The sequence below is a fragment of the Nipponia nippon genome, unplaced genomic scaffold (genome assembly GCF_047370975.1).
Source record: "Nipponia nippon isolate SJK-2023a ecotype South Korea unplaced genomic scaffold, ASM4737097v1 scaffold_1, whole genome shotgun sequence".
In the NCBI taxonomy this organism is placed as follows: Eukaryota; Metazoa; Chordata; class Aves; order Pelecaniformes; family Threskiornithidae; genus Nipponia; species Nipponia nippon.
The window spans coordinates 56,362,302-56,389,707 of record NW_028262290.1 but is presented as its reverse complement, the minus strand read 5'-3'; the positions used below and the strand labels follow the sequence as shown (position 1 = coordinate 56,389,707).

General features: G+C 44.5%; 2 protein-coding genes across 5 annotated transcripts in view; both read right to left on the bottom strand.

The window, feature by feature from the left end:
* TWSG1 (twisted gastrulation BMP signaling modulator 1) lies at positions 1 to 27,215 on the bottom strand. Of its 4 annotated transcripts, none has more exons than XM_087756620.1 (5): positions 27,085 to 27,215; positions 23,099 to 23,264; positions 15,301 to 15,400; positions 10,682 to 10,948; positions 1 to 2,520 (listed from the first exon to the last, which is right to left on the bottom strand). In XM_087756620.1, exons 2-5 carry the CDS (start codon positions 23,219 to 23,221, stop codon positions 2,339 to 2,341), a joined length of 672 nt encoding a protein of 223 aa, XP_087612746.1. In that variant the 5' UTR covers positions 23,222 to 23,264; positions 27,085 to 27,215; the 3' UTR covers positions 1 to 2,338. The 4 variants fall into 4 exon arrangements, with proteins under 4 accessions (XP_087612746.1, XP_087612762.1, XP_087612737.1 ...); XM_087756636.1 differs by having other exon boundaries at positions 23,099 to 23,226; positions 27,085 to 27,195; XM_087756611.1 differs by lacking the exon at positions 27,085 to 27,215 and adding an exon at positions 25,298 to 25,446.
* Positions 27,191 to 27,406, bottom strand: part of ANKRD12 (ankyrin repeat domain 12) — a 68,243-nt gene continuing 68,027 nt past the window's right edge. Inside the window, exon 15 of the transcript XR_015704595.1 lies at positions 27,191 to 27,325. The gene's annotated coding sequence lies outside the window, so the exon portion shown is untranslated. The remainder of the gene's footprint in view (positions 27,326 to 27,406) is intronic.

Sequence of the window (27,406 nt, the reverse complement as noted above, 5' to 3'; positions counted from 1 at the left end):
AACAAGTAATGTCTTTTTATTAAAATACCTCTTAAAACACTCATCGTAGTAAAATACACTGGATGTTGCTGTATGACATTTGCATACACACAACACTTACAGCAACATCTCGACAGCATCAGGAATTACAAAAAATAAGGCAAGCCCCAGAAAGTGTGCATCCTCGCTGCCTACGCTCAGGCCATTACACAGACAACTGTATTTACATTTTTATGCCCTTCCCCATAGCGTTTCCTGGACACCTGCTGGGCCAGTCCCAGATTCCCTCCTGCTCCCCACCCTTGCTGTTCCCTTGACTTGACCTCACAGTGAAATTCCGATGATGTAAATGGAGACCGTGCCACAGATCCATAGGGCAGCAGGTGCCCGACCACAAACATCAGCCCTGGTTTTCCCTCCCCAAGAAGATTCTGAACGACCATAATGTTTCCAATAATTTAACACTGCAAGAATCTGAAGCACACTAATGACCCGAGGCAATTCTGCTCCATGTCTCCTATCTTGGTCAAGAACGATGATGCATCACCCTCCAGCTAAAAACAGTCACAGCTACTCTAACATATTCTTTCTTTCTCTCCATTCATTTTAAGAAACTCAAGCAGAAGAAACAATAATATGAATTGTCAAATATAGGAAGAACAACTCCTTCGTGATAAGCTAAGTTCTTCTGTTCACATCGTCTATGATTTATCACTTAATTGCAAGTCTAAAGTATGAAGGTATTCCATTATCCACTAGTTCAAAACAATAAACATTCCTCTTTCAAGTACTTCTTTATAGCTGAAAAAGAGACTGAAGAAAGTAACATTATTTCACAAGAATAGATTTTTTTATTATTATTATTTCATCATACTGAAAGAACTGTATCGTGAGAAAAAACATGAAAAAAACATTCAGGCAAACTTTTCAACAAAATAAATTTAAAATGACTGCTTTCATTTGTACATGGTACAGACAGGTGTGACTAGAGAACAGTTTAATCCCTCTAGACTGAGGTTAGCGAGAGAAACATGAATACTGTAATTCTTTTTTGTGTGTGCATATGCATATATGCATTAAAAAAAATTCAAGGCGTTAAAACCCACATCATTATAAATACCAAAAGCTGATCATTAACTACTCATATACTTTATTCTTGTACTTAGTACCATTATCAATGGAGACCCAACTGGGTCATAGTAACTGCTATGTAACTGTCATCATATTAAAACTCTTACTTAGAAAAATGGACAGAATGTTCAAAACTCAGAACACCCTAATTTTGCCTTTGTGGACATCTCTCTCCTTCTTCAGTGACAACATTTCATGGGAGAAAAAAAAATATATATTTTGGAATAAATATTCACAGCAAACTACTAAATGGGAACTTGCCTACTGCCAACTGCTCAACTGGTAACCCCGTACCACTTGCTAGTTCATGACGTTTCATTCTTCTTTATTCATTTAGTCATTAAATCCATCATAACCTTTCGTGTTTCCTTTACTGGACTGAACGTTCAGGGAGTAAGCAACCCTAGAGAACAGTGCAAAAGGAGGGAGATGCAACTGCACTTAACAGCTTTATTTTGGTATCTAAGAGAAGACCGAAAGATTTTTTTTTTTTTAATATATTAATTATGCAACACAGGCCCCAATGTACTTATGAGACCAGGGCAAATGAAACTTGGAAGAAAAGTGTCCCATACATAGTGTTTTGTTGGGCAGCCCTTCTAAGAAGTTAGGATTTTATCCATGACAGCCCATGCATTGAACTTCAAGAGGAAGCATGAATTTTTCTTTTTCCCCAAATACCATTTTCACAATAGAAGGCTAAGCTCAAAAACTGGAAGGTAATAAAGTAAAAAAACCCAAACCAGAAACTAAACCAAAAAAACCCAGCCCCTAAAGAACAACCACGCCTCCCTTCCAACCTAGCAGCCATTTAATTATTTGTTGAACTTAGATGATGGGAATCTCATTACCATATTCTAAGGTTTCCCTACTCTACTACTAGATATAGTACTACATTCTGAAAAACAGTATAGTCAATACTTTCAAATCAAAGGAAAACAATCAGAACGGCAAGGATGAGCATGGCTGTACCATTCGAGCAGAAATAAAGAAAAATAAATTTAAAACATAGTGTGGAAACTTCTACTAGTTAGCCTTGCTTACATGAATTAAAAAAAAAAAAAAAAAAAAGGAAAAAGTTTTCAGATTTTATACACCTTTTTTCAATCAGGTACATTTAATTGCAACCAGTAGGCACTCCACCAAAACGCCGTATTTGCAATCCTCACCTCTTTAACTGAGAGAGATTACTTTGGCCTCAGTATTGCTATATTACAATTTTCCTGCTTCAAAACATGCAGTTCATACACTTTACAGTTTTACTGCCATAGTCGATGCATTCTGGCCCAATACACTCACAGCAGGCGTTGTGAAACCATCGGTATTTGGATGCTCCCATGGACTCGCAAGAGATCTTGCACTGATGTATTGACATGCAGTCATCAAAATACACCACAGTACACATGTGTTCTAAACCAAGAGGGGGAAAAAATTTGGTTTAAAAGGTCTTAGAATATTTTTAAAGGTTAGTTAAAAATTAATTAAATGTGCAGCATTTGAAGTAGGACTGCAAATCATCATGACTACGAGGCATAAAGAAAAAACAGGTGAAAGCAGAGAGAAGAGACAGAGACCCTAAGTGCAATCTATCAACTCCAAGTTTTCAGTGTCTACAACTCAACCTGCCTCTAGATTAATTTATTTCTATAGTCACAGGCGAGAATGTTTTTGTTGGGTTTTTTTTGTGTCCCACGGTTATAAGGGATACCTTTTAAAGTGTAAGGATGGGCCATGCCAAAATAAGAAGCAAGCATGTGTCCTCTGAAGGTAGTATCTTTATCACCAAGATATCACTTTCACAGTTGCCAGCAGTTACTATATGCTATCATTAAAAAGTTCAGGTTTAGAGAAGTTATTTAAATAACACCAAAACCCACTTATTTAAGTGTAAACATTTCCTCTCCCTCACAACTCAATAATATTCTTAAACTACGTTAAATCACAGAGTTAGAGAATCACGTCTTCCTCAACTTGAAACTGCACACTTTTTTGTTCTTGTTATAGCAACAACATCAGCTTTACTACTAAGATTAAGAAACCCCTTCTGCCTAAGCATCGACTTTATTCTTCTAACATCCATGCAATTACTTGAAATGCCATGAAGTTTGGTGTTGCAACCTCAAACTGGAGCTGAGGCATTCACCACAGCTATAAAACGAAAACATCCCTCCCCAGTCTGCTTCCAGTTCTCCACGCTGACAGATTCCACCAACTTTCTGCTGTGCTGACTGGGTGATTACACCGTAACTTCGTTCATCCTCCAAAGGATCTTGATTGCATCACATTTACCCCCAATGTAACTTGGCACGCTTTGGGGAAAAGCGCAGCCAAAAGCTGTCTGGCAAACATAAATGTCTCACTTGCACACATCAGACAGGTTTGTGAGCGGGAGATATCAAGGGGCTTTCGAGCCTATTACTGCTTATGGCGTGTGGATGCAGGAGAAACATACTGACCTACATTCCAACGTGGATTAGAAAAATGTAATCCAAACGTAAATAGTAAATCAGGACAGTGGGGTTTTTTTTGAATTATTATGGAGATATGGAGAAGGGTGAGTAACCGAAGGACTCTCGGAGCAGTGTAGGTGTTAACTATAGCGTTTATTCAGTCTCTTATCTGCGAGTAGGTCTTGGGAGGCTGCAGTGCACCAGAACCTCCCCTTCAAAACACTGGTGTTCCACAGATTAGCAACCTCAGTAGTATGCATATCTCATGGCATGCTCCTAAGGTGAGGTCCAAAGGTGAGCTGAGGCCACCAAGGGTCTCCATCACCCTACAAGCCATCAGATCTAGGCAGTCAGTTTCCCCAGCACCAACAATAGATGATCTCTGTGGGCAGGTGGCAAGGAACAGCACAACATGGAGGAGAGCCCAATGTACCCGCCAGCCTTTCTGTGGACACGTCCTCCTCCTTGACATCTGGAAACCATGCCTACCCTTTCAAGAATTACCATTTGTCAAAACATGTATGAGGGAACCCTGATCGCTGTCAAACTATTTTACTAGTTCTTAAACAGCTGCCAGAGGGTCACAGGACATGCTGCCAGCCCACTGAAAGCAAGAAGAATTAACGGCCTTGTTCAGGCTCTGAACTGATGCACACTTCTTGCAGGCACCATATACAGCGCTACAGGCAAGAAGGATCTTGGGGAGGAAGTGCAGACCCATAGCTGAAGTGGTTTTCTGCTGCCAGGAAAGCTGTGCTGTGAGTAAAGCTGCAGTTGCCCAAGAAATCTTGGAGTACCTGAAGTACTGCTGGAAATTTCAACAAAATACACTGTGGCTGTGTAAGTCCTGTCCCATTCTTGGCACTTCTATTTCTATGACCCTTTTTAATAAAGCCTGAGGCACAGCAACCAGAGGAAGAGTTCTTACAGAAACCTCTCTAAGAAGTATTCATGCTTTTTATAACCTCTTGCTTCATCCCAGTTCACTCCTTTGATCCTTTTTTAGTAGTTTTCTTCTCAAGTTTGACCTTAAATGCTAAGGTCAGTGCTTAAATGCTAAGACTAAGGTCAGTCTTAGAAGGCATCAGCTGGAGGCACACAGCCTCTGCCCCAAAACAGGCAATCCTGGCTAATCCAGAAAGAGTTCTTGCTGCAAAATCACCTTTTGAGGTGCTATCTCCACCTGACTGACCTAGTCTCCAGGTCATCTTGAGAAGCAAAACGACTCATGCTCTCCCTAGACAGTAGTGGAACAACTCTTTTAAGAAACCAGAGTCATCTCCAAAGGGTGGCTAGAAGTGCTCACTGCTATCACATTGATCACTGCACTCCTATTTGCAATATGCAACGGAAGGCCAGTAGGTCAGGAAAGATCGTCAGGAAGGTTGTGCACACCCTCAGGTGGGTTAGCTGCTCCCAGCAATTGCAGTCTGTCTTCACACCAGGGAATGACCAGTCCTGTCTAGGTTAGGGGATTCCTGTGGTCACCTTTGTGTTAGCCTCATCTGTGACAGTATCAGTTCAGAAGTTCTGGAGGAGCCCAATTCATCAGCTTATGCCTGCTGAAACTTGAAGTAAACCTCTTCTGGAAGAAGAGCATATGATTTCTAGGGTGCAAAGAATCAATGACACTGAACTACCCATGCCTGAAGTTCCTGTCTGCTGCTCAGTGGAATCTAACCAACGTGTGCACTAAGTTGGTGGCTCAGGACACAGGCACAGCCTGTGGAAAAGCAGGCTGTATCACAAAGAGCGGAGCACGTGTACAGCAGCAGATGGGCACAACCAGTAGCACCATCCCTAGAAAACCAAGCTCTGGTACTCCTCCAGCAGCAGGATGCACAAAGCAGCTAGTGGCTCTTACTGGCACCCCTCCCAGCAGTCTTGCCTCTGCTGTTCCTCCAACAGCAGGGCTCACCGTCCAGGCTTGGTCTACCTGAAGGTTGTCCTTCCCCTTTTACTCCTCCTCATAGCAGGAGATGGCTAGTCCCAGCTGTTCCTCTTGTTTTCAGAGCCACAGCATCCACTAACGCACTGCTGAGAATCCCTGTGGTAGCTCTGACCCACCCAGAGGCACCATCTAGCTCTTCACTACAAAGACAACTTCTGCTTGGCCCTCTTTTCAAGCACCATCTCCTCAGAGGACTGAAATGCCCAGAGCAGCTCCCCCGCCATGAGGACCCACTCAGCCTGGCATGTTCCTTCTGTGCATCATGCCCCAGCTGGAGGCAACATAAGCCTTTCTTCAGCAGTAACGCTGAGGTGCGCTTTTGCATGAGTGAAGATATCTCCAGGGGGAAGGAGGCTGGAAGAACGGGCAGCACCATGCCCATAACCCTGGCAGAACCAGATGATATCAGTTGGGCCCTGTGTGACTGGAGAGACTGGTTTCCTCGACCACTCTCCCAGGACCAAAACGGGAACCAAAGCCAGACCTCAGCCTTATTAAGGTGGCAGCAACAACCAAGGACATTAATCTTGACTGACTGGAGAGTGGAGAAGAAAGTTTATTTCCACCTGCAGACAAGCCAAGAGGATTAGGTCCTGGAGGACCCGTCCAAAAATGCTGCGAAGGGCAGAGGACAGACTGTACACGGCAGGCTGGAGCCAGCAGTAGACCTGGCTGGTTCCCAGTAGCTCTCGTAAGCAGCTGGAGGACACGCTCTGTCGTACATGCTACCAAACCATTTCTGAAGTCTCGCTCACTCAGACACTTGCCAGGTCTGCATGAGTCAGATTGGCCAGAGAGCACTTTGTTCGTCACGGGACACTCCTGGTCCTCTCCTCAGCAGCGCCTGTGCGTCCGTGTAGATGCTGACTTACTGAAAGCAGGGGAGTTCCTCGCATCAAGCATGAAATCTGTCTTTATAGGCTGCAGAAACAGAGTTCCACAGGGGAAAAAAAATACATACCTACAGGCTCAGCTGGGATCCGGGAGAGTATTTAAATTGTTTCACAAACCTAATTACATAGTCATCACTTGGCTCCCTCAGTGTAGATAAAAAGGGTGTTACTGAGTGCAGTAACAGCTCTTTCATTTCCATTTTGCCAATTTTCACACAGTAAGGACCACAGACTACAGGTGTGGGGAGGGAGAAGGATGCAGCAACATTCTTTTTTTCCCAGAACATGAGCTTCTCACCTTTTTTTTCCTCCTAATTCATATTCAACAAAGGTTGCGTAGGAGAAACAACAATCAAGTCTAAATTCAAAATGACCAGAAAAAATGGACTCATGTTTCTATCAGGCTTTGCTATGATACTGTCTGTGCTGCAAGTGAGATCTGGATTGGTGCACTACAGAAGAATTTAGCAACTCAGAGCAGATAAAACAATTCAGTTCTAAGTTAAGGAAAAATGCCCATCTACAAGATGAAAAAACTTTCCCAGTTAATGACAATTCTCTGTATGCCACCTTTGAAGTTAAAGGTGCTATGTAAGTTCAGTTGTCTGCTTGTCTGTTTATCCGTCACTCTAAAAGTGCTTTAAAAAAGTAATTGTCCAGCCAGCAGCCATACCATTTTATGCCAATCAGAATTTATAAAAAGAAACATTTAAAAAAAAAAATCTCCCTAGAGTACCTACAGAGGTAAATGCCACTTCACTGGATTTCTAGCTCTCCTCTACCTGGCTGGCATGAGAGGGGGGCAGAAGCACACAGCAGACGCCATCCCCTGTGTCACCAAGCAGTATAAGTCAGAAACCCTTAACTACAACAAAGATTTTGTTTCATCAGTTGCCAAAAGATTATCTAGTTCCCCTCTCTCACCAACATCCTGTCATCATCTGAAACAATTAAGCTTATTTAAACAGCTGAACTAGCAGTTCAGAGCTCTGAGGGTATCAGCTCAAAGTAAAGCAAAAAGAATAAAGTATAAATGTAGCTCTAGATTAATAATCATCACAATCCTCTCTGAAGTAGCGGCTCAAATGCCAGAAACTACTGCTACGGAGAACTACAGCAGCTCCAGCAGCGCACGCATACTTTGGCAGCTAAAACGTTAAAAGTCAATTCACAAGAGGAAAGGGAAGACACTCATTAAGATAATAACAGGGAAGTTCAAGGTCTGGCGGCTGGGCTCGCAGTAGGCTGGGGCGAGAAAGGAATGCTTTATATCTCACCGCACCCCGCCTCCTCCCAGATCTACAGCTGCCCCCACGCCCCGGGGCCGGTGGCTTCAGGCCACTCAAGAACAAAGCTCGTGGGTTCCCGTGGCTGGTGCTGCTTTTCCTGGCACTCACCCAGAACTGCATCGAGCAAGTCTGGCACCCTGGACCAGCTTAACAGCGATCCCTGCATGAACGCATGTTGAAATTAAAATCAGAACTGTGTTACACGACATGACAACAGGTATTTGTAGGCAGAGCCTTTCCAAATTTTGGGATGTATTCCAGAAGACTGCACAGAGACTACTGTCGCCTTACCAAAATCTACCTCTCATTAGCCCCTCTCCCTTTACAGGCAATGCAATAGGCTGCTGCCAGCACACCGTGTTGGAGTCAAGCATGCAAGGAGCCACAGAAGAACCACAAAATGGAGGAGGCACAGCACCGTAAATAAAACATAAAGCATCTGTGTTCCTGCTCACAGGAATATTCTTTCAAATCCCTGAAAGTCACGGCCTTGAAGACAACTGCTTAGTGAGTCACCTTAAGGACGTCTCCATTTGCAAGATCTGCCCTTAAGCCTAGCAGCATGTTTGGGGAGAAGGGTAAAGAGATGGTCTTCCGTTTCTTCCACTGCAGGCTATGCTTGTCTTTACTGCAGCTGAGCACACACAGATACACATGCACAGACCCACCCTGTACTACAGTGGTTCTTCTAACACATGCTAGCTTGTTAAACCACAGTGGCTCGATTGTGTGACTGAACTTTGCATGGGCAGAAGCCATCAGGCTCCAGCAGCTTCCTGGGCTGCCTCTATGGGCCCACGCTCACTAGGCTCTTTGGCATTTGACCTACTACCCCTCCACCTTTTGGTTACTGTGTTCCCTGTGAACTCCTCAAAAAAAGTATTAACAACAATGCCACCCCATGGGTCACACAACATCCAGCACAAGAGGTGCAATTCCCCAGTTGTCCTTGCTTTCACCATAATAAACATCAACCCACCAAGGCCAGCAGCCAACTTTTCTTTCCACCTTCTCCCGTTCTCACCGCTCGAATCATCCATGGTTTTATAAGCAAACTTTAATATGACTTCCGAAAAAGCAGAGCACTACAAAGTTATCTACATTGTGACCAAGAAATTACAGACTCCTCAATAGGCTTACATATCTAGATACTTAAAGTTTAGGATGTTGAAAGCCATTTTCTACCTTTTCCAGCTCTTTACTGATCACTAAGATGGAGGAGGCATAGCCAATGATTACAAGAACAGCTCTGACATTTATTTCTGTTCTAAGTGTCTACCGAAGCCTGAAAACCAGTGGCATTTGGTAACTATTTCCAAATATAACTGTTGTTTTTGGACTGTCATCATTCCAGTGAAAGCCCTCTCGACCTAATCTCTAATACGTTCTTAGTAAATGAAATGAAGGAGACTTTTGACTAAGAAAAAATTGCAGTGTTATGTATTTGTCTGTACTGTTAAACTCAAAACTCCTCCACACCCTTGAGATGCAATGCAATTTCCAAGTTTAATCCAAAACTATCATTAGCCCATCCTGTTGGTATGGTAGTAAGGGACTCTCAGGGAACAGCCATCTGGGCTGCAGTACCTAAGTACAGTGGGATATACTCAAGATTGTTCCAAGCATAATTTTTTTTCCCCAAGTATAATTTACATCTTTAAATACTGTAGCGTTTGCACACCGGGCTTTTTGTGGCTTGCCATTTAACATGGCTTTCTGCATCGTTCTCATGATGGCGAACAAGTGTTTTAATAACGTCAAAGACATATGAATGAGGTGCTTTCTGACCATCTGGTTTCCCAGTTCTGGAATTAATTTATTATTCTAACGTGCCTTAACCAAAGGAAATTAGAAAAGTTGCCATCATGGTCTCATTTAATCAACAGCAGTCCTACTCAGAAACGTAACTAGGTCAAAGGTTCACAATGGTATGGAAAAGCAGCATGTCCATCAATTAGGGTATCTTTCATTGATAAGATAAAAGAGCCATCACAACAGCAACATATGTGGTTACGAATATTTAAAGTGTGTGTTGGGAAGGAAGTAAAGCATTAATTACACTCATAAAACAAATCAGATGCTCTTTTTTCCCTGTTAAGCAGCAATTTCACTATGAACTATTCATGAGATTCTTTTAAGTCTGATGTAATGATTTGCAGGGAAAAGTATTTCAGGTTTAGCATGGAAACGAAGAATCAGAGAGTATTTTTCTTAGGCCACTGTTGTCACTACCTCAAACTTCTCATCTTCCCCTCCCTACCCCAACAAGCAATATTCTGAAGTCTGTCCTCTAAACTGAAGGTGAGAGTATAAAAAAAAACTTGATAGAAAATGAGAGAAATGAGTCCATAAGTTGAGCCCCCCACCCTCAAATTGCTTATTTTTAAGATTGTCTGTCACATATCCGTCCTCAACATAAAGAGCGATCTTGCTAATCTTACTCAGGTTTACTATTAATCCTGGATTTCCTACAAACTATCCTTCGAAAGAGTTCCAGTTACGCCAGCTCAGATGAAAGACATAAACATCTACTCCAGATACAATGGTTTGTGGGATGTGGCTTTCTCATGTGAAGCCATGCATTTCAGCTGCCTACCTCTGCACTGATACATGATTTGGATTCAGTTTTTGGTCTGTCCTGTCTCCTAAGCTACAGGTAACTGCTTCAAAGTCAAAGAACATACCATGCCAGTGCACATGAAATAACGTGAACAAACTGCCTCAGGGCACAGGAGAAATTATAGAGATAACAAACTCGTGGTTCAGCGTCTCTTAAGATCATCAGACGCTTTAACACCATCTTCCATGTTCCTCAATGTTTTTGCCTCGCTCCTTTTGTTAGGTCATGCTCAAAATTAGACTGAACTTTTCAGACTTTTTTATGGGGAAAAAAAAGAAGCAAGCACAGACAAGCACAGAAGATGCACCGAGAAGGCGCCTGGAAGAGGCGAGAGGAAACGCTAGGAATTTAGACACTACACTCGTTACCTTTGTCACTAGAGTAAGGTGCGTGGACATTGTTGCTTGGAACAGAGACGTTCTGATGCTGTGGCTGGTTCACTGTTTCTAAAAAGGAAACGAGGTTTTCGTGGTGCGACAGTTCTTCTGCCACAGGGAAGGAAACGATATTCCAGTTCAGCTGAGTATCCCCTTCTGTCAGTGCCCGGAAAAGGGAAGGAATTGGTTCATGCAACTCCTCAACAGTGCTCTTGGATGTTGGAGGGGTGTCACTGTAATTGCGAGGATTGCACATACCTGCAGAGGAATGGAAGAGTAAGTTACATGAAACTCCCTAAACTCTTCTCTTTGAAACAGGCAGGAATATTTAGAAAATTAAAATCGCTTTTTTTTTTTTGTGAAGCAGAACAGAGCCCTTTCATATATATCCCACGCTTAGCTCAACAACAGAAGTGCCACCAAATACAGCAGGACGAGCTTTCCCTAATGGCAGGCTTCAGACCTCCGCAGACTTCCAGAAAACACACCTGTGACTTGTGAGAGCCAAGTGAAAACAAAAAACCTCATCTAAAGAGCCCTTTGCTTCCCTTTTTATCCTAGCATTATGGTTTAGAATACGAAGAGTTCAACGAAAGGTTTGTTTCCCCTGGGAAAAGAGACAAAGCACAGTATAGTCAATACTAGCATAAATCTGGAATGAAAGCTTATAACTGAATGAAGATAGTATCTGGACAAGTCCTGAGGTACATGAAACTTTTGATCACAATTCAAGTATTCAATCTTATCTGCTGCAGCAGCGCACTGGATCTTTTTAGTTGTCTGCCAGAGATGCAAAGATCATTATCAGGAGGGATCAAAAGTCTGAATTACTTTACCTGCTTAGAGACAGCTGAGATGAACCTTGTTTTGCTTCTTAGTTGGAGGGGTCACTACAGGCAAAATGCTTATTTCCAGGTTACCTCTTCCTTATTTTTCAATGCCTTTTGTGATATCTTTTTTGAAACCTTGTAACTTTTTTCTCTTTACCACTTCCTACAAAATGTTTTTGTGATGGGCAATGCAGGTGCCAGTTTTTCATTAACCATTTAAACACTAACATTTATTACTAGCAATGAAACTGAAAGGTATATTGATTTAATCCGAACACTGAAACAACCAAGATTAAAAAGAAAAGTTGTATCTGCATCGGTATTTAAACTCAGAAGCCATAAAACACTATTAGAAGTCACCTGGCAAGAGACAGACAAATCCATTTTCCCTATGTACACCTGGAAATCATTTTGGGTAGTTTCACAGACACAGTTTTAGACAGCTACAGCTGCAGAGCACACCAATCCTTAAAGTATCAAAGCGATATGAGACGTAACTGTTCAAAGTCTACCTGCCCCACACAACCAGAGAAGCATCTCCTGCCCTGCAGATACATTAGGACTCCAGCTTCAGAAATCGTGTTTAACTAGAGCCTTATACAAAACCACAATCTTTCCAATCTAAGTAGATGGATTTCCATAATGAACAAAACAGGGTGAAGTTTGCCCATGATGATTAGCATGAGATCTGGCAAATCTTAAGCAAGTGGTTTAGCATTACCAGCATTTAACAATAGGAACAACACAAGATAGTCTGCTCCTATAAAAAAGGTGAGCCAAGTATTAAGTAGGGAGGAAAAAAAAACCAACCCTCTCCTCCAAACATCAGGTCACACTAAAAAATAATTCCACTTACGCAAGCTTCCTACTGTAAACAGTTATTTTCCTACTCTTCTCAACTAGGTTTGCTCTTCACAGATGTTTCTGGACTAACTGCTTTAATAAAAAATTTCTATCGCTGCATTATCACCTTTTAGTAAGCACTTGGAATATTCACCATACAATGGTAATAAAGGATGCCCACCTAAAATTTAATTAGGGAGATATCAAACCAGGTAAGAGGTTTGCACAAATACATCAAGAGATGTACACTTTAATTGATGTCATTCTATCAATGCTGTGAAATGGAAATCAGTGAGCCGTTCTAGGGGCCCCCTCCATCAGGTTGGATTCAGAAAATAAATTTCACTGATAAGAAGGACACACAGGAAAAAAAATAACATCAAGATTGTTTATCAAATTATTGCAGAATGTGGACAGTATGTGTGCATATCAATCCAGTATGAAAATGTTATCTTAAGATGGTACCAAGAAACCATTGTTCATAGTTTAATGGGTAACTGCTCATTCCACAAAGATCCTTCCCTCTTACTATTTTTTAAAAGTATTAATTATAATAATTATAATTTTATAATAGTTATTATAATACAGTAGCTTTGGTCAAAGCAAAAATAAAAAAGCTTAAGTTAAGAGCAACTGGTAAGAAACAAACATGTCTACATTACTGCCTTGGAAACCAATGATATAAGACAGAATTTGATAACCAGAATTTAAAATGTAACTATGCCGTTATGCTAGAGCTAGGACTCCTGCAACTGAAAGAAACACAAATGTATTCAACTGTAACAAGCCATACAATAATCCTTTCTATTTAAGTATTTTTCCTTCTTTTGTCCCCTCCTCTTACCCATCTCTTCATAAATATTGTTACCGAAAATCCAAGTTCCCTTCCAGCATCACAGCTCTCACATGGAGATTTTAGCCAGCCCCCAGCATTGTACACAGTCCCAATCCATCTTTCTTGGATGAGAAAAGGCAGAAATGGGCTATTGAAATGATGGAAGCAGACAAGCCTTTACGTAAGGGACTAGAAGAGCTTAACCCACAAAGCTTAGAAAAACAGAGGAAAGAGGAACCTGTAGTTGTTCTCCCTCCTCTAGTGTCTTTATCCCTGTCAGAGAAGGGAGAGAAGATCCACACAAAACACAGGACAACAACTGACCAGAAGTAAAATTAATGCTGGAAGGTAGGAGGCAATTCCTGACCTCAAAGCAGAAATGACCTGAAAGACATGACAACCTATCAGCTCTCACATTAGACGTGATCAGCTTATAAAGAGACTTAAATATCAGCTCAAGTATCAGCAAAGAACTGTCCTCAGGAAGCTGGGTATGGCATGCACTCCTGTTTCCTCATTTGAACAAGGCTACAGCAAGGATGACCCTACGCTGAAGAGAAGAATAGGACCATACCATAGAACCAACAAGGTCTGAGGCACCTGCAGAACCATCAGGAGATGTTTTGGTTCACTCAGTACCGGGAAACTGAACCTAAAACCTCGTTAACATCTCTCCTGGATAACACCATGGGAAAGAACAGCAGAACAGCGAGTAATCTGCAGGTTTAGAAAGAAAAAAAAAAACAACATATGTGGACTCAGCTCTTTTTCTTCACAATCCCAAGAGGTAGGTTTTTCCTCTCCCTAGAGAAGAGTGGCACACTAAGCCTTATTTTCTACAGCAGATAGCAGTTCTGAACAAGGGAAATAACCTACTATCCTATGTCTCACTCCTATGACTGAACATAACAACAGCACATTTTAGTATTACATTACAAAAATCAAGAAGACATTGGAAGGGCAAAGGGGATGGGGAAAAAAGGAGAGATATATATTTATATTTCACTTTTCAAGAAGCCCACTAAAAGATTTCAGATCAAATAAGAAAAAACAAACTCTAAGGCCTATTTCTAAGTTTATGTCCTCCACAGGTGCAGGGGCTGAAAATACTTTATGCTATTGGGAAGAATCACACATGCGCAGGACCATGCCACTCCACTGCTTGCTGAAAGACAGTAAAGCAAAGGTAAGCTAGCCAGAGCCAAGGAAAAAGCAGGATGTCAGAAAGCATATTCACATCATGATGGAACAGGAGAAGCAATGGGCTGCACTGAAGAGGAGCATTTTGCAGCTAATCATCTTCGTGAATTCAGAGAAGACCCAGCCAGCCAGAGAAGCTAAGAGCCAGTACAATACTCAGGACGCATCCCTTTCATGGAAGTCAGGTGGATTTTGAATGGCAGCAGAGGGAGACTTACAGCAACCACAGGAGGATGAAGCTTTCCATATATTTAAAACAAGAGACAGAACTAGAATATATCCTTAAGCAGGAGCAGCATTCACTTGCAAAGATCTGGTAAGTCTGAACACTACCTGTTAGCAGCAATGCTGTTCTTGTTAAGACTGTCATCTAATCCTACAGTAAGAACTTGATGCCTCTTTCTTACCCTCCACAAAGAGCTCTTTTTGCAAATAAAAGAACAATGAAAACACTGGGCCATGCACATTTACTACAGGTCCCAAGGATTCACAAGGGAACTCAAACCTAAAATCGTCCCTGTGGGGTATCTGTCAATCCACTTTACAGTTAGAAACCTCCATACAGCATCCAACCCCATGAAGCAGGTGCTGCGTAGTTTCCTCAAGATGAATCCAAAAAGGAGTTTATGTTTTAGAGACAAAATTAAGAGTCAGTTACAATGACATTAACCAAGCAAAATCTGGACTACCGCCACCCCCCAACTCCATAGAGCAGATACAGCCTTCAAATGTTTGGTTCCCCACAGTAATTTATTCAGTACCCACAGAATTGAGCTGTAAGATGTTTAAAGCACAGATTCTGTCCCGATGTTTTACTTCTATTATAAGACTGTGAGCTCAGCATGTGGCAGGAGGAAGCAATTTAAAAAAAAGAAGAAAATCCCAAACAAATGCAAACTTACCAACACAGTCGCAGCACTCATCCCAAAGTGTGCCCAGGCAGAGCATGCACTCCTTACAGCAGGAGCAGTTCCCTTCCCCAGGGCGGCACTGACACAGCTCCTGAAAACAACAGAAACTCATTACACCACAGCAACCCCAGATGTAAAATGCTAACACGGCACAGCATTCCTTCCTCAAGCCGCAACTCAAATTACGGCATTAAAAAAGCTTAGTACATTAATACAGTGAGTAAACGGTACAATAGTTCCAGCCAAAGAACCGATCTTAGTTTATAAAAGGATCTTTTGCAAGGGTTGTTTTTTTTTTTTTAAAAGATGAAATTCTGAAGACAAATCTGAAGTCAGCATTCAAAAGAGAATAAAATCCTGTTCATGGGAAAGGTGTGTGCACTTCTACGTATGCCTGAATCTACAAGTTCTTTGAATGTTTTTCCCATCACAACAGGAAATTCAGAGAAGGATGTTTCTTTTTACAGAAATAGTGCGCATACGTTATAATTTAGTTAAAAAAGGAAGTTACTATAAGCAGCATGTGCATACCAAAGAAGATACACGACGTCTACCGTCACACCTATTCGTGGATTCTAAAAGGAACTTACTTGGTTAAGTCATCTGACCACAGGATTTTGTGCATCTCTGAATGCTTGTTACACATTGCTCTCCATTTACAATATTAGTGATCAGATATTTTTTTTTCCCAGGTCCAGCTGATTCATTCTTGCTATTACGAAAACAACCCTCACCCTCCTTCCCGCCCCTGCCATTCGACACCTTGGGATACTTCCAACACTGCTTGAGCCTCTAGAAAGTGAAATGGTATGCACACACATTCTTCTTCAACCGTTATTAAGCTAGAAAAACAGAAAAGGCATGGAAGCAAAAAGACAAACCTTTCTCTTCATGTTACCTAAACCTGAAGGCGCTGGTTTAGCAGTCCTGCTGAAGACACTACACTTGCAGACCTCAAAGCATGGAAATAGCCTACACGGATGAAGGAAATCTAAAAACGAGGCTGTCTCCTTCCCTCTACCTCAAATCCGTACTAGTAATTCCAGTTCAGCCGTAAGACTGTGGCTACGTGATGATAATATACAGGCTTGAATTATGCCATAGGGCAAAACGTGGACAGTCAAGAAGTCACATTTGGTTGTCCTGTCTAAGAATTTGGTTTTGATGATGTCTGTCTAACTATCACGTTACGCACAACTCGTGAGAAAATAAAGTCCCGTTACTGGAAACACTGACCACTGGATCCCAGCTTTACTGGAAGAGCCATTGGCAAATCTCTGCTACACACCGGACCAGGGAGAAGTTGGCGTCCATCCCCGCTCTTTGATCCCGCTCTCCAGAGGCAGGGGAGGGAGGCTCCGCAGCGTGGTCAGGAGACGCACGCGGACAGGAGGGAAGGGCAAGACGATGGTTTGGCATGGAATTCTCCTAACCTGGAGTTGCCACTTGAGGCTCCACCCTAGGTAACCACAGCTGGGTCAGGGACACCACTCCTTACAGGCAGACACAAACATCACCTGCAATGTCTTTCTGTAGCGTCTTGGGAAGAAGCAGAGGGGGCAATACTCCACTCCAAGTAATTCTGCTGCAAGGCTCTCAGTCCTGGACAAAAACTGAACAAACCCCCAAACCTGCTGCAGACACGCTGCAACATATTAATGCAGTATAAACGCATTGATCTGATATTTTTCCATTCACTTCATCCTAGATCACAAAACTTCTTCAAGCCGGCAAAGAAACAAAATTCACAAACTACTGCATGTTCTACGTAGCGCTGAGAAATGCTGTCGCCTGCACAATTTAATGTGAACTGCTTGCCCTGCGGAGTGATTGAGCGTGAACTCCTGCTCCACATGCATTTTTGCAATATGCAGCCTTAGTTAAGTCTTGAATTTTTATTTACAGAGTGGAAAACTACCAAGATTTTTTACTTTTTCATCCTCAAAGTTTATTACTGTCACCTATTACTATGCTGTTTCCAAGTGAAAGATGAAAAACAGGCTCATTAATATACAATTTTTTCCACAAGAGGAGACACCACAAACTTAGAAAGATGACTTATGTGAATGAATGACGCATTTCTAAAATATTTATCCTACCGTTTGATAAACAGATCGTGTCAGCCTTGAGAATAAAAAGCTTGAATAAGACAACTTTAAGAACAACCATGAGTAAAATACTGTTAGCTTGGCCAGAGAATAATATTAATACATATTAGCATTAAAAACATCCTATATATTTGTTCTTCAACAGTAAAACTGGGCAAATGACTTTATACTTATTAAAAACATTGCAACACTAACAAGCCAGTATGTGAGAGGAGGCAATTCTCCATAAACTATTAAATGTAATGTATGAATCAAAGCCAGAAAATTCACTGAATTTAAGTTGTGTCAATTTTATAGATTGCACTGTGTGAGTCTAAGAAGAGTATTCTCACTGAATTAAATGTAACCTTAAATTATACATTTGCAACGTAATAAAAAAATTCTGCTTAGCTTTCATATCTGTAAGCACTAGCTTGGGATAGCAGCACTATACCTACCAGTATTTTAATAACTTTATTTTTATAGGAAGGGCTTATGAGTAGTGTAATTTTTTATTTTATTTTCTATTTTTATTTTTTACCTTTTTTGGTTTTTTAACTTGGAGGGGGATGAGGGAAGAAAGAGCAATCTAATTAGTCTTCTGCACAGTTCTCCAGCTCCCCCCTTCTCAGAGTTCGGCTGTCTCTTCAGGGCAATAACTGTATGTTTTTCCATATATGTGTTTGCACGTACATCGTTTCCTTAACCACTCTTGAGTCCTTCTGCCTGACTCATCCACACTGGATACTTGCACAGGATACATCTTTTTAAAAGAATGCTTATATGAGACGTGGGTGAAGCGAGGCAGAATGAGAAATGTTCCTTGTTGATAGCTGGGGGTGGTGAGGCGTCAGTGGAAGAAAATATTACTCATAAGTCAACTTGGCAACTTCCCAAGCTGAACTACTGAAGGTGCATCGGAGAATGTATTTTGCTAGGCAAGAAATAAGCCTCTAAGTCTAAAAATACAGCATTAAACAGGATGCAGGCAGGTTTGTACAATAAAGATACTTCTGCTCCAGAGAGCAAATAAAGATTTTTGCAAGGTATTTAACATCTGCATGTTTCCAAAGCTTTCTTGAAATGACAGAGACTATTTTCTCAGTGCAGTGAGAAACAGGACCTGAAGGCACTGGCAACATCTTTGCAAACTGGAAGGGGGCGTGAAAGAAAGAGAGCTAATGTTTTTTCCTAGAACAGTTTAATAACAGAAAATCTCCTGGAAGCAAACCAGCCAGAACTGTTTCGTTAACCCAACTGTGTTAGGTACTACAGCTACAACATACACACTAAAAGTAATTTTTAGATGCCTAAGACCTGAAGTTAAGGAGCGGTGTTTATTTCATACCACAGGACTAAAAAGTCTTGGAAATCCTTTCAAGCTGACAAGTTTGTACACAAGATTAACAGGAGGTGAAGACAAAGACGCAGAGAGATTTTAATTGGAATGATGCCGCACCGGCCAAGGTGACTGCAGGCATGCAGCGTTCGGGAGGGAAAGAAAACTCTGTATTCTGCAGAAAACCCCTCTTTAAAAAGATCTGAAATCCATGCCTGAACTGCAGCACCGTTTGTTTCCTACATACGGCAGTAGTTCAAAGAGCTGTTGCAGACGAGACAGCAAACCTGAGCACAACAGCACAACACGGACGTACCACCCAAGCCTGACTACTGCAGGTAGCTCTGCACCGCAAGAGCCAGCCTGGGACTCGCCTCAAACCCATTTGCTACGAACAATTGTGGGAACGTCCCATCCTAGAAGTTTCTGCCTTCAAGGATTTCCTCCATGTTGCAAGGACACAATATACGCCTCCACTCCGCCCAGCGAGCGTAACTGGCCTTCTCATCTCCTCCACACATGGAAACATCAAAACAACCCACGCGTCCATGTCAACAACAGATGTGCTAGAATAAATAGTGCAATATGCACGTCGCGTGCAACCAGGGCTCAGTGGCCTACCTGAAAAGCAAAGTAACAGTCAGTTATTGACTTCAGTGCCCCAATTCCAGAGACATGGGAAGGCACTACATCCAAAGCCTTCACGGGAACTAATTTTGTGGTCCCACTCTGCCTACACTCCCAAGTCTTATCCACAACTCCTTCAACAACTACAGGAAGCCACAAGGTTTTTTTGCAAAGGCTAAGCTTATGTGGAGAGATGCCCGAAGCTATTTTCTTACAGGTCTTTGCTTACAGAAAAATAAGTAGACTACGAGAGTACCAATGAAGCTAGAGCCTCAAGATGTAAAAGGAAAGCTGAATGCATGCGAGTTGTTGATCTCATGCTCTGTTCTGGAGCTAACAAAATAAATATTTATGTAGGGACCACCCTTAAGCAGAGCAGCTCCTAAGGAGCGGCAGTTATGACTGTACTGACTTCTAGCCATGCTGGCAAAAATATTTATGTTAACTGTATGCTTTTTGAGAGAGTAGGTCTTTTGTCTCATTATGCCTCTAAGACAGGCAGCCTCACTTTCTGCATGCAGATGCAGATGACAAACATTCACATTCTGTTTGCTCCCCTAGTTGTCTCCGAGTGACGTTATCTTGGTTTCAAGCCACAGATTTTGCCAAACTAGAACAGTTATAAAAACAGGTTAGGCAAACATGTCCTGCGATAGTCAAGCAAACTCACTCAATGCAGTAATTTATTTTTAAGTTCAGATTTCTCCAAAGGAAGAGTTTAGAGGGGTAAAAAAATACATGGATATACTCTACCTTTACGCCTACCCAAGAAATAACACGCACTTCACGCAGCAGTGCAGTGCTTCTGCCACAACAGCACTGAAGATTTAAAAAAAAACAGCCAAACAAACAAACAAACAAACCCAAAAAACCCAAGAAGAAAGATGACAATTGCTTTAGGAGTCAAAGCTTTAGGAGTCTTCATATCCACAATCAGACTAGTCTGACCTGATTTGTTCTTCTATGAAGAATGAATACTGACTGGTATGTCAGGCCTGTTCACAGAAAAAAGAGCAGCCAGATGGTGAAAATGAACAGCGGAATTCCCCCGTAAACGTACACAACTCACATGGCCTGGGTTACTTTAGGGTCTTGGAGAACCGCATACCATTTTGATTTTAGGGCGATGCTTTAAAAAGGGATTTCATATCACCTGTACAAATTAAAGACAGAACACACCTCTCTACTGTAAAGCAGTACAGGGGCCTCTTTGCATGCACAGGACTGCATCGCTACGGAGATGCCAACATAATCCAAGTAAAGCACAGTCGTGTGAGCCACCTCTGTGCAGCACTGAACCTCACCTGTCTCATTCCCAGCTGAGGAAGGACTCCAGTAGCATTAGTTCCACTTCTGGGCTGCACCCTATCCAGGCTAGCTCGTAAAAATGAAGTTTAAATGCTGTACGTCTCAGGCTTGACTCTAAGAAAAGGTACATGGAAAGGAGATGCCTGTACTTTTATGGGTGGTAGACTCCCTTATCGGCAGAGGAAAAGGAGACTATAAATCTTCCCTGTTTTTCCCTTCGTCCCCATTCGTTTGGACCAACTGCTTTCTCCTGAATATGTATCAACATATCTGTACCACTGTGCTTGCTATTTAAGTGCCTCGTACATCCAGTGCCGCTACTGGCATCTTACTTTCTAAAGGTTTCAAGCCCAGAGGTGATACAAAAAAATGCAAAAGAAGGAACTTGTAAGTACATCAGTTTGTCACAGTGCACAATGCCCAACACACCAGCAAAACCACTGACATTGTCTTTGAAAATGTGAAAGTCAAAGGCCTCTTGCTTGCTCCTGTATTTAACAATTCTACAGACTCTGGCTGATTTAGAAGCAACAGCAATTTCTTTTTTTTTTTTTTCTTTTTTCCAAAGCCATGGCAGTGCAGAAGCCAGAAAGAAGACAGTTCAGCCTACAGTCAGTCTTCATGCCACGGGATGGATTCGTGAATCCGGCAAGTATTTTTATTTGTAAACCAGACAAATTTTATACGGAAGTCAATGGAATGAAGTAAACATGGAAATGCTTCACACCACTTCTGCATCACTTTTCAGACTGTGATCATACGTTTACAGTAAACATACTACCACATTACTGGCCTATGATATTTGTGCTCTCTGCTTTTGCATTTCCAAGCTACAAAGAGGCAGTAAGACATGGCTTCTTTTAAAGAAGCTGCAGCTGACCCCACAATTTAAGAAGGGTGTGAAAGTCCTTGAATGCATCCAGAGGAGGGCAACAAAGCTGGTGAAAGGGCTGGAAGGCATGTCCTGTGAGGAGCAGCTGGGGATGCTGGGTTTGTCTAGCTTGGAGAAAAATAGGCTGAGGGGCGACCTCATGGCTCTCTACAGCTTCCTGAGGAGGGGAAGTGGAGAGGGAGGTGCTGATCTCTTCTCCCTGGTATCCAGTGGCAGGACACATGGGAATGGTTCAAAGCTGTGCCAAGGGAGGTTCATACTGGACATTAGGGAGCATTTCTTTACCGAGAGGGTGGTCAAACACTGGGACAGGCTTCCTAGAGAGGTGGTCGATGCCCCAAGCCTGTCAGTGTTGAAGAGGCATTTGGACAATGCCCTTAACAACATGCTTTAACTTTTTTGTTCAGCCCTGCAGTGGTCAGGCAGTTGGACTAGATGACCGTTGCAGGTCTCTTCCAACTGAACTGTTCTGTTCTATTCTATTCTGATCACACGATGGCTCCTTTTTTTCCAATATAGAGTCAAAAAGCGTGCTCAGTACACCATCAATAAATAAAGACTTGGTAAATACCAGAACTGCTTGCAGTTCTGCTACAAAAGGCGCTCTCGTTCTGCTGCACTTCACGCCTCTCTACTCCTGCTATAAGAAGAGCAACCTGGTCTCAGTCAGTTTCTTTCACTGTGTGGACATTACACACAGTGAGTCAAAAGCAGCAGCTGGATTTGAGTTTAACTTCCATGGCCTACAAGTTCAACTTGTAAGTGTTTTGTTTGGGTTTTTGAGGGTTTGTTTGGTTTTGTTGGGTTTTTTTTAAGGTAGACCCGCATGCTTTCAGAGTTTGCTCATTACCATTAGTAGCCATAGGTCCCTCCTGATCAAAAAGCTTTTCCAAATGCACCTCAGGACTCTAAGACAAGTTAGGTCCCTACTCGTGTTAGTTCTCTCATGTGAGTTTTCAGGCATCTTTTCATCGACTGTACAAACCTGATGTTATGGAGAACATCAGGCATCAACTCCTGACTCTCTGCCTGGGCCAGGAGAGTTAAGGAAGCGGACAGATTGCAAGTTAAGGGGAACATGTCAGACAGATATCAGAACACTGTCGGCACATTTGAACTGCTGGTATTGCAGATACCTTTAAAAAAACCCAATTGTTGCCTACAGAAACCTTTCTAACAAAATGCCTGTTTTAAATTGCTGCTTGTTCATAATATCACTAATAAAGAAGAAGAGACTGAAAACTAACTGTGTGACTGGTAGTGGCTTCTAACAATAAGCCAGCAATCATTGGGTTGAAAATGACTTGAAAATGTCAAGGATTAAAAAAACAAACATGCCCATATACACATGCACTTACCTATAAAACGGTTGTTAATGTGCATTTACGTGTGCAGGAGACCATAATTAACTTCTTTAAAAAAACCCACTATTTAACATAAAATACCGGTTATTTTTATCACTGGATCTTTTCAAGACACAGCTTCACAACTGTTTCTTAAACGCTTAAAAGCAAATAAAGGAAACATGACTCGTACCTGTATCAGGCATTTACTGACATCGCTAGCACAGAGCGCCTTATTGCAGCCTGTTGACGACTGGATCCACAGCAGGAACAGAAGGAGAGTGACTGTGGGCGCTGTGACGTACTGCGACCTCATGTTTCCTGCAGGTGAGCAATTTTCACAAGTACTTCAACCAGCACTGAAATAAAAACCAGCAACTGAAAAGTCTATTGGAACACAAGTTAAATCCTACTTCCCTTCACCCTTGCAGCTCCTTCAATAAAGGTTAATTCTTGGGGGCGGGGGGGGGAGGGGAGAAAAAAAAAAAAAGGTCACATTGGGGTGCTTAACAATAAACCCAAGCCCTCCTCCCCCAGCTAACTAGCTTATTTGAAGCTTTCTGCTATTGCACCTTTGGATTAAAACTGCAATAAACTTAAGTGAACAATCTCTAGCTTGCAATATCAAATATGATACCCCATAAGCAGTGATGATAAAAAAATGCCTCAGAAGAGAAAACCCACCAATGAAGACCTAATTCTGTAAATGCATAAAGCAGACAGATAGGTTTCATGTAGTATCTCCTCAGGCTAAAGGTACACATAGGTGTCTAGGACCAAAGCTATACAGCAACCTTTTACGGCACGGAAGGTAAGTTGCCGTGTCATCTTTAATGTAGACAGACAGTTGTTTTCGTACCGACAGTTAGATGTCACATAGTCTTTCAATTCAATCACAAAGTTATTAACTTCTTTTTTAAAAAATACAGACACCAACATTAAAAAAAAAAAAAAGGTACTGGGGACTTTGAACAAGGTGCTTTCAAGAGCCACGCAAGTGACTGAAGTCAACCAGAGCCGAACATCTGCTACTTCAAACAGACAGAACGGGGTTTGCTCAAAGCCTTCCACCTTTCTCCCATTGTGAAAACCCAGCTTCTCAGCAGGTGGTATTTGTCACCAACACAGCATCATCCCCGGTGTGCCAGTCACTTCTTACTGGTGCTGAGCGTGTGAACCCAGCCAAAAGAGGACCCTGTTGCACCAGGCACCGTACCAATATATAATAAAAGGCAGCCCATGTTTGGGCAAGCTTACAGTGAGCCTGTATTGTTCTCATAAGAGGGGAAAAAAATGTTAATGCGGCACTGGATTTCTTTCTTTCGGTATTGTTTTGCTGCTTCATGAACTAAAAAACCCAACACTTTATCCAAACATTAAAAAAGCAGGAAAAACAAGCCAACGTGCTAGCAGGGCGCAATCTGGACGTTTCTGTGCCAGATGAGCCCTTCTCACAACGGTTATTAAACGCTCCTGGGTCCCTCTGCACGGGGCGCCCCGCAACCCCTCACCCCTGCCCCCGCGGCAGCGGGAGGGGGTCACCGCTCACCCTCCCAGCCACCCCCTGCGAAGAAAGTTTCCCTTGAACGAGAAGCGGTCCCAGCCCAAACCCAGCGGCGGCTGCTGCGCTCCGGCGGGCCAGGCGCAGAAGCCAAGGCGAGCGCGGTGCTGGGCTAGCCCAGCGATCCGGGCGTGTTTGCAAGACCGCACCGTGCCGACGACGGGCCGAGCCGGGCTGCGGTACGACAGGACAGGGGCCCGAGAAGCGCAGCCGGAGCGATGCCGTCCCCAGCAGCAGCCTGCTCGGCGCCCCGGGCTGCCCGCGCACCCGCCCCCTCCCCAGCCTCCCCAGCCCCGCTCGGTTTTCGCTTCACCGCCCGCTGCTTCCCCAGACTTTTTACCTTCCCCCGTCCCCCCCGGAGCGCGACCCTGCCCCGCCGCCCCTCCGCTCCCGCAGCCCGCCCCGGCGGCACCGGCTCCCCCCAGCCCCGGCTCAGCATCGCTCTCCCTCACCGGCGGGCTCACACCCGGGGCGGGAAAGACCCCCCCAAAAAATCCCTCCGGCCGATCAGCCCGCGCTCGGCTCCCCGTCGCCTCCCGGGAGGCCCCGGCCCCAAAGATGGCACTGCCAGGGGCCCGGCAGGCCGGTGACAGGGAGCGCACCCTCCCGCCCAGGCGGCCCGGAGCAGGCGGCCCCCCGCCCCCGGCGCCGGGGGGCCCGGCCTCCTCCTCCGGCAGGCAGCGGGGCGGCTGCGCCGAGCCGCACCGAAACTTTCCTTCCACAAAGAAGCAGCCACGGCCCCGCCGCCGCCTCCTCCTCCTCCTCCTCCCGGGCCGCCGGCTCCATCCCGCCGGCGCCCCCCCCGCCCCGCTCCGCCGACGGCTGGCTCACCGGACGGCGCCGCGGGCCGGCCACCCCCCGCTCCGCCGGCGGCTCTCGCTGCTCCGGAGGCGGCGGCGGCGTCGGCAGCAGCAACAACCGCGCACCTCGGGCCGCTGCTCCCCCCTCGGCCGCAGAGCAGCGCGGAGGCGGCGGCGCGGCCTCGCACCGCCCCGCCTCGGGGCACCGTCAGGCGCCAGGACCCTCCCCCCGCCGCCGGCAGCGCGCCCCGGGACCCTCCGCCCCGCAGCGGGGCGGGGGCGAAGGCGGGAACCGGCGGCTGGGAGCTTGGTGCCCGACCCCGCCGAGCGGGAGGAGCGAGGCGGCGGAGCCCGCCTCAGGAGGGGCTGCGCGGCGGCGGCGGCGGCGGCGGCGGGAGGGCGCTTCTTCCGGGTGAGCGGCGGGGCGTCCCCCGTCCCGCCCGGGTGCGCGGAGGGAGAACAGCGGCGGCCCTGTGGGGGCAGAACCCCGCCCGGGGGAGCGGGGCGCGGGGGCTCTACCGAAGGGCTGCTGCGGGGAGGGGAGGGGAGGGCGCCCGGGGAAGCAGCCCTGCGCCGCGGGGAGAGCCGGCGGCGGAAGCGGGCGGGCTCCGCCGCTAGAGGCAGCCCGCCGAGGGGAGCTGCGGCCTCGGGGCGGGCGGGCAGAAGCTCTCCCGAGGCAGAGCCGGCGGCGGGGGGGCTGCCCCCGGCGAGCAGGTGGCGCGGAGAGGCCCGCAGCCAGTCCGAGGCGGGCAGGGGCAGCCTGGGATGGGGAAGGGGCCCCGTGCTTTCGGACGGCCTCGCTCAGGATCCCAAAAACACCGCTGGGGGGCGGTTGGTCCTCCTGCGTGCCAAGGGAACAGCTTTGGTCCCTAGAAGAAGAGCGCAGGATGAACCTGGCGAGGCACCCGGAAACCCGCAGTAGCCCTCGGGCTTCCCAGGGGCCAGCCAGACCCTCGCCAAGGAAACACGGCCTTCTCCCCAAAAAGTTACCCCTGCGTTTCGTCTCACCCCTCCTGCTCCCCTCCCAGCTCGCACCGCTTTGTTGAGGGAAATCCACAGCAGGGTGGCCTTAACCAACACGCTAGGTATCATCCCACAGAGTAAACGTGAAAACAAGAAAACCAAAACACAACTGGAACAAACCCTGGATTCGAATGAGAGAAGCCAGGAGATCATTGCCTAAGGGACTGAAACATTTGGACAGTCCCGTTTCTCTGAGCAACTACATTTTCACTAAGTTGCAGCTGAAAAAAGCAAAAATCTGTTTCACAGACCCTGATAATGGGAAATCATCTCTCCTTGTAAAGAAAACACAGGCTAACCCTCAGAAGCAGCTGTCTTCAGGTCTCCTCATGAGATAGGATACCGCCAAAATATTTTCAAATTATCACAAAAATGTTTCTGCTGATGCTTACAGAGGATGAACTTTGTTTGTTTTACAGTAAACACACCGCATCCCCGACCCCCGAGGCCACCCTGCTCCCTGGCGCCGGCCGCCGCAGGCTCCGAGGCCCTGGCTCGCCCCAAGCACCCGCCGAGGCACCGCGTACGCCCGCGCCGAGTTCCAGCTGTGAATCCGCCAAGTTCCAGCTGTGAATCCGCCCGGTTGTCTCCCCCATCCCAACTATTTTTGTCACCTGCGTGTTGCCAAACGCAGCCACCGCTCCTGCAACCCAGTTTATCTTTTCTGTTCTTTATGAAATACTCTCAATTATTCATGTCCCATACTTCTAAAAGTCTATATTAGGTTTTCCCACTACGTATGTTACTTTTTATTACTCTTCAGTATCCGATGGAAGTAAACTCATAGCCACTTACCTTAACACCTTGCAGCTTTATCCATTTTTTTCCTTGTCTTTTTAAGCAAGGAAATTCTGTATTATTTTTAAAATAACGGATTTCTGTATTATTTTTAAAATTTTACAGCTACTTCCAGAACAGTATTTTACTTTCAGAAGAATATCACATTTGCATTTTCCTCAGGACGTCTTCAGTTCTGGGTGATGTCAAGAAGATATTCCTATATGAAAGCAGGAACACCTTCTCCTCCCACAGGTACCTAACAAATTAAAAGTGGAAAAATAGTTACAGGGCAGGAACTACCTATTAATTGGTTTTACTATGCTTGAGTTACTGTGAC

Excerpts from the sequence above, each read along its gene's own strand:
- TWSG1 (XM_087756620.1), bottom strand. The coding sequence starts at position 23,221 with ATGAGGTCGCAGTACGTCACAGCGCCCACAGTCACTCTCCTTCTGTTC. Across the intron at positions 10,949-15,300 it reads TGAGTGCTGCGACTGTGTTG|GTATGTGCAATCCTCGCAAT; the intron begins GTAAGTTTGCAT and ends ATTCCTCTGCAG. Across the intron at positions 2,521-10,681 it reads ACCTTACTCTAGTGACAAAG|AACACATGTGTACTGTGGTG; the intron begins GTAACGAGTGTA and ends CTCTTGGTTTAG.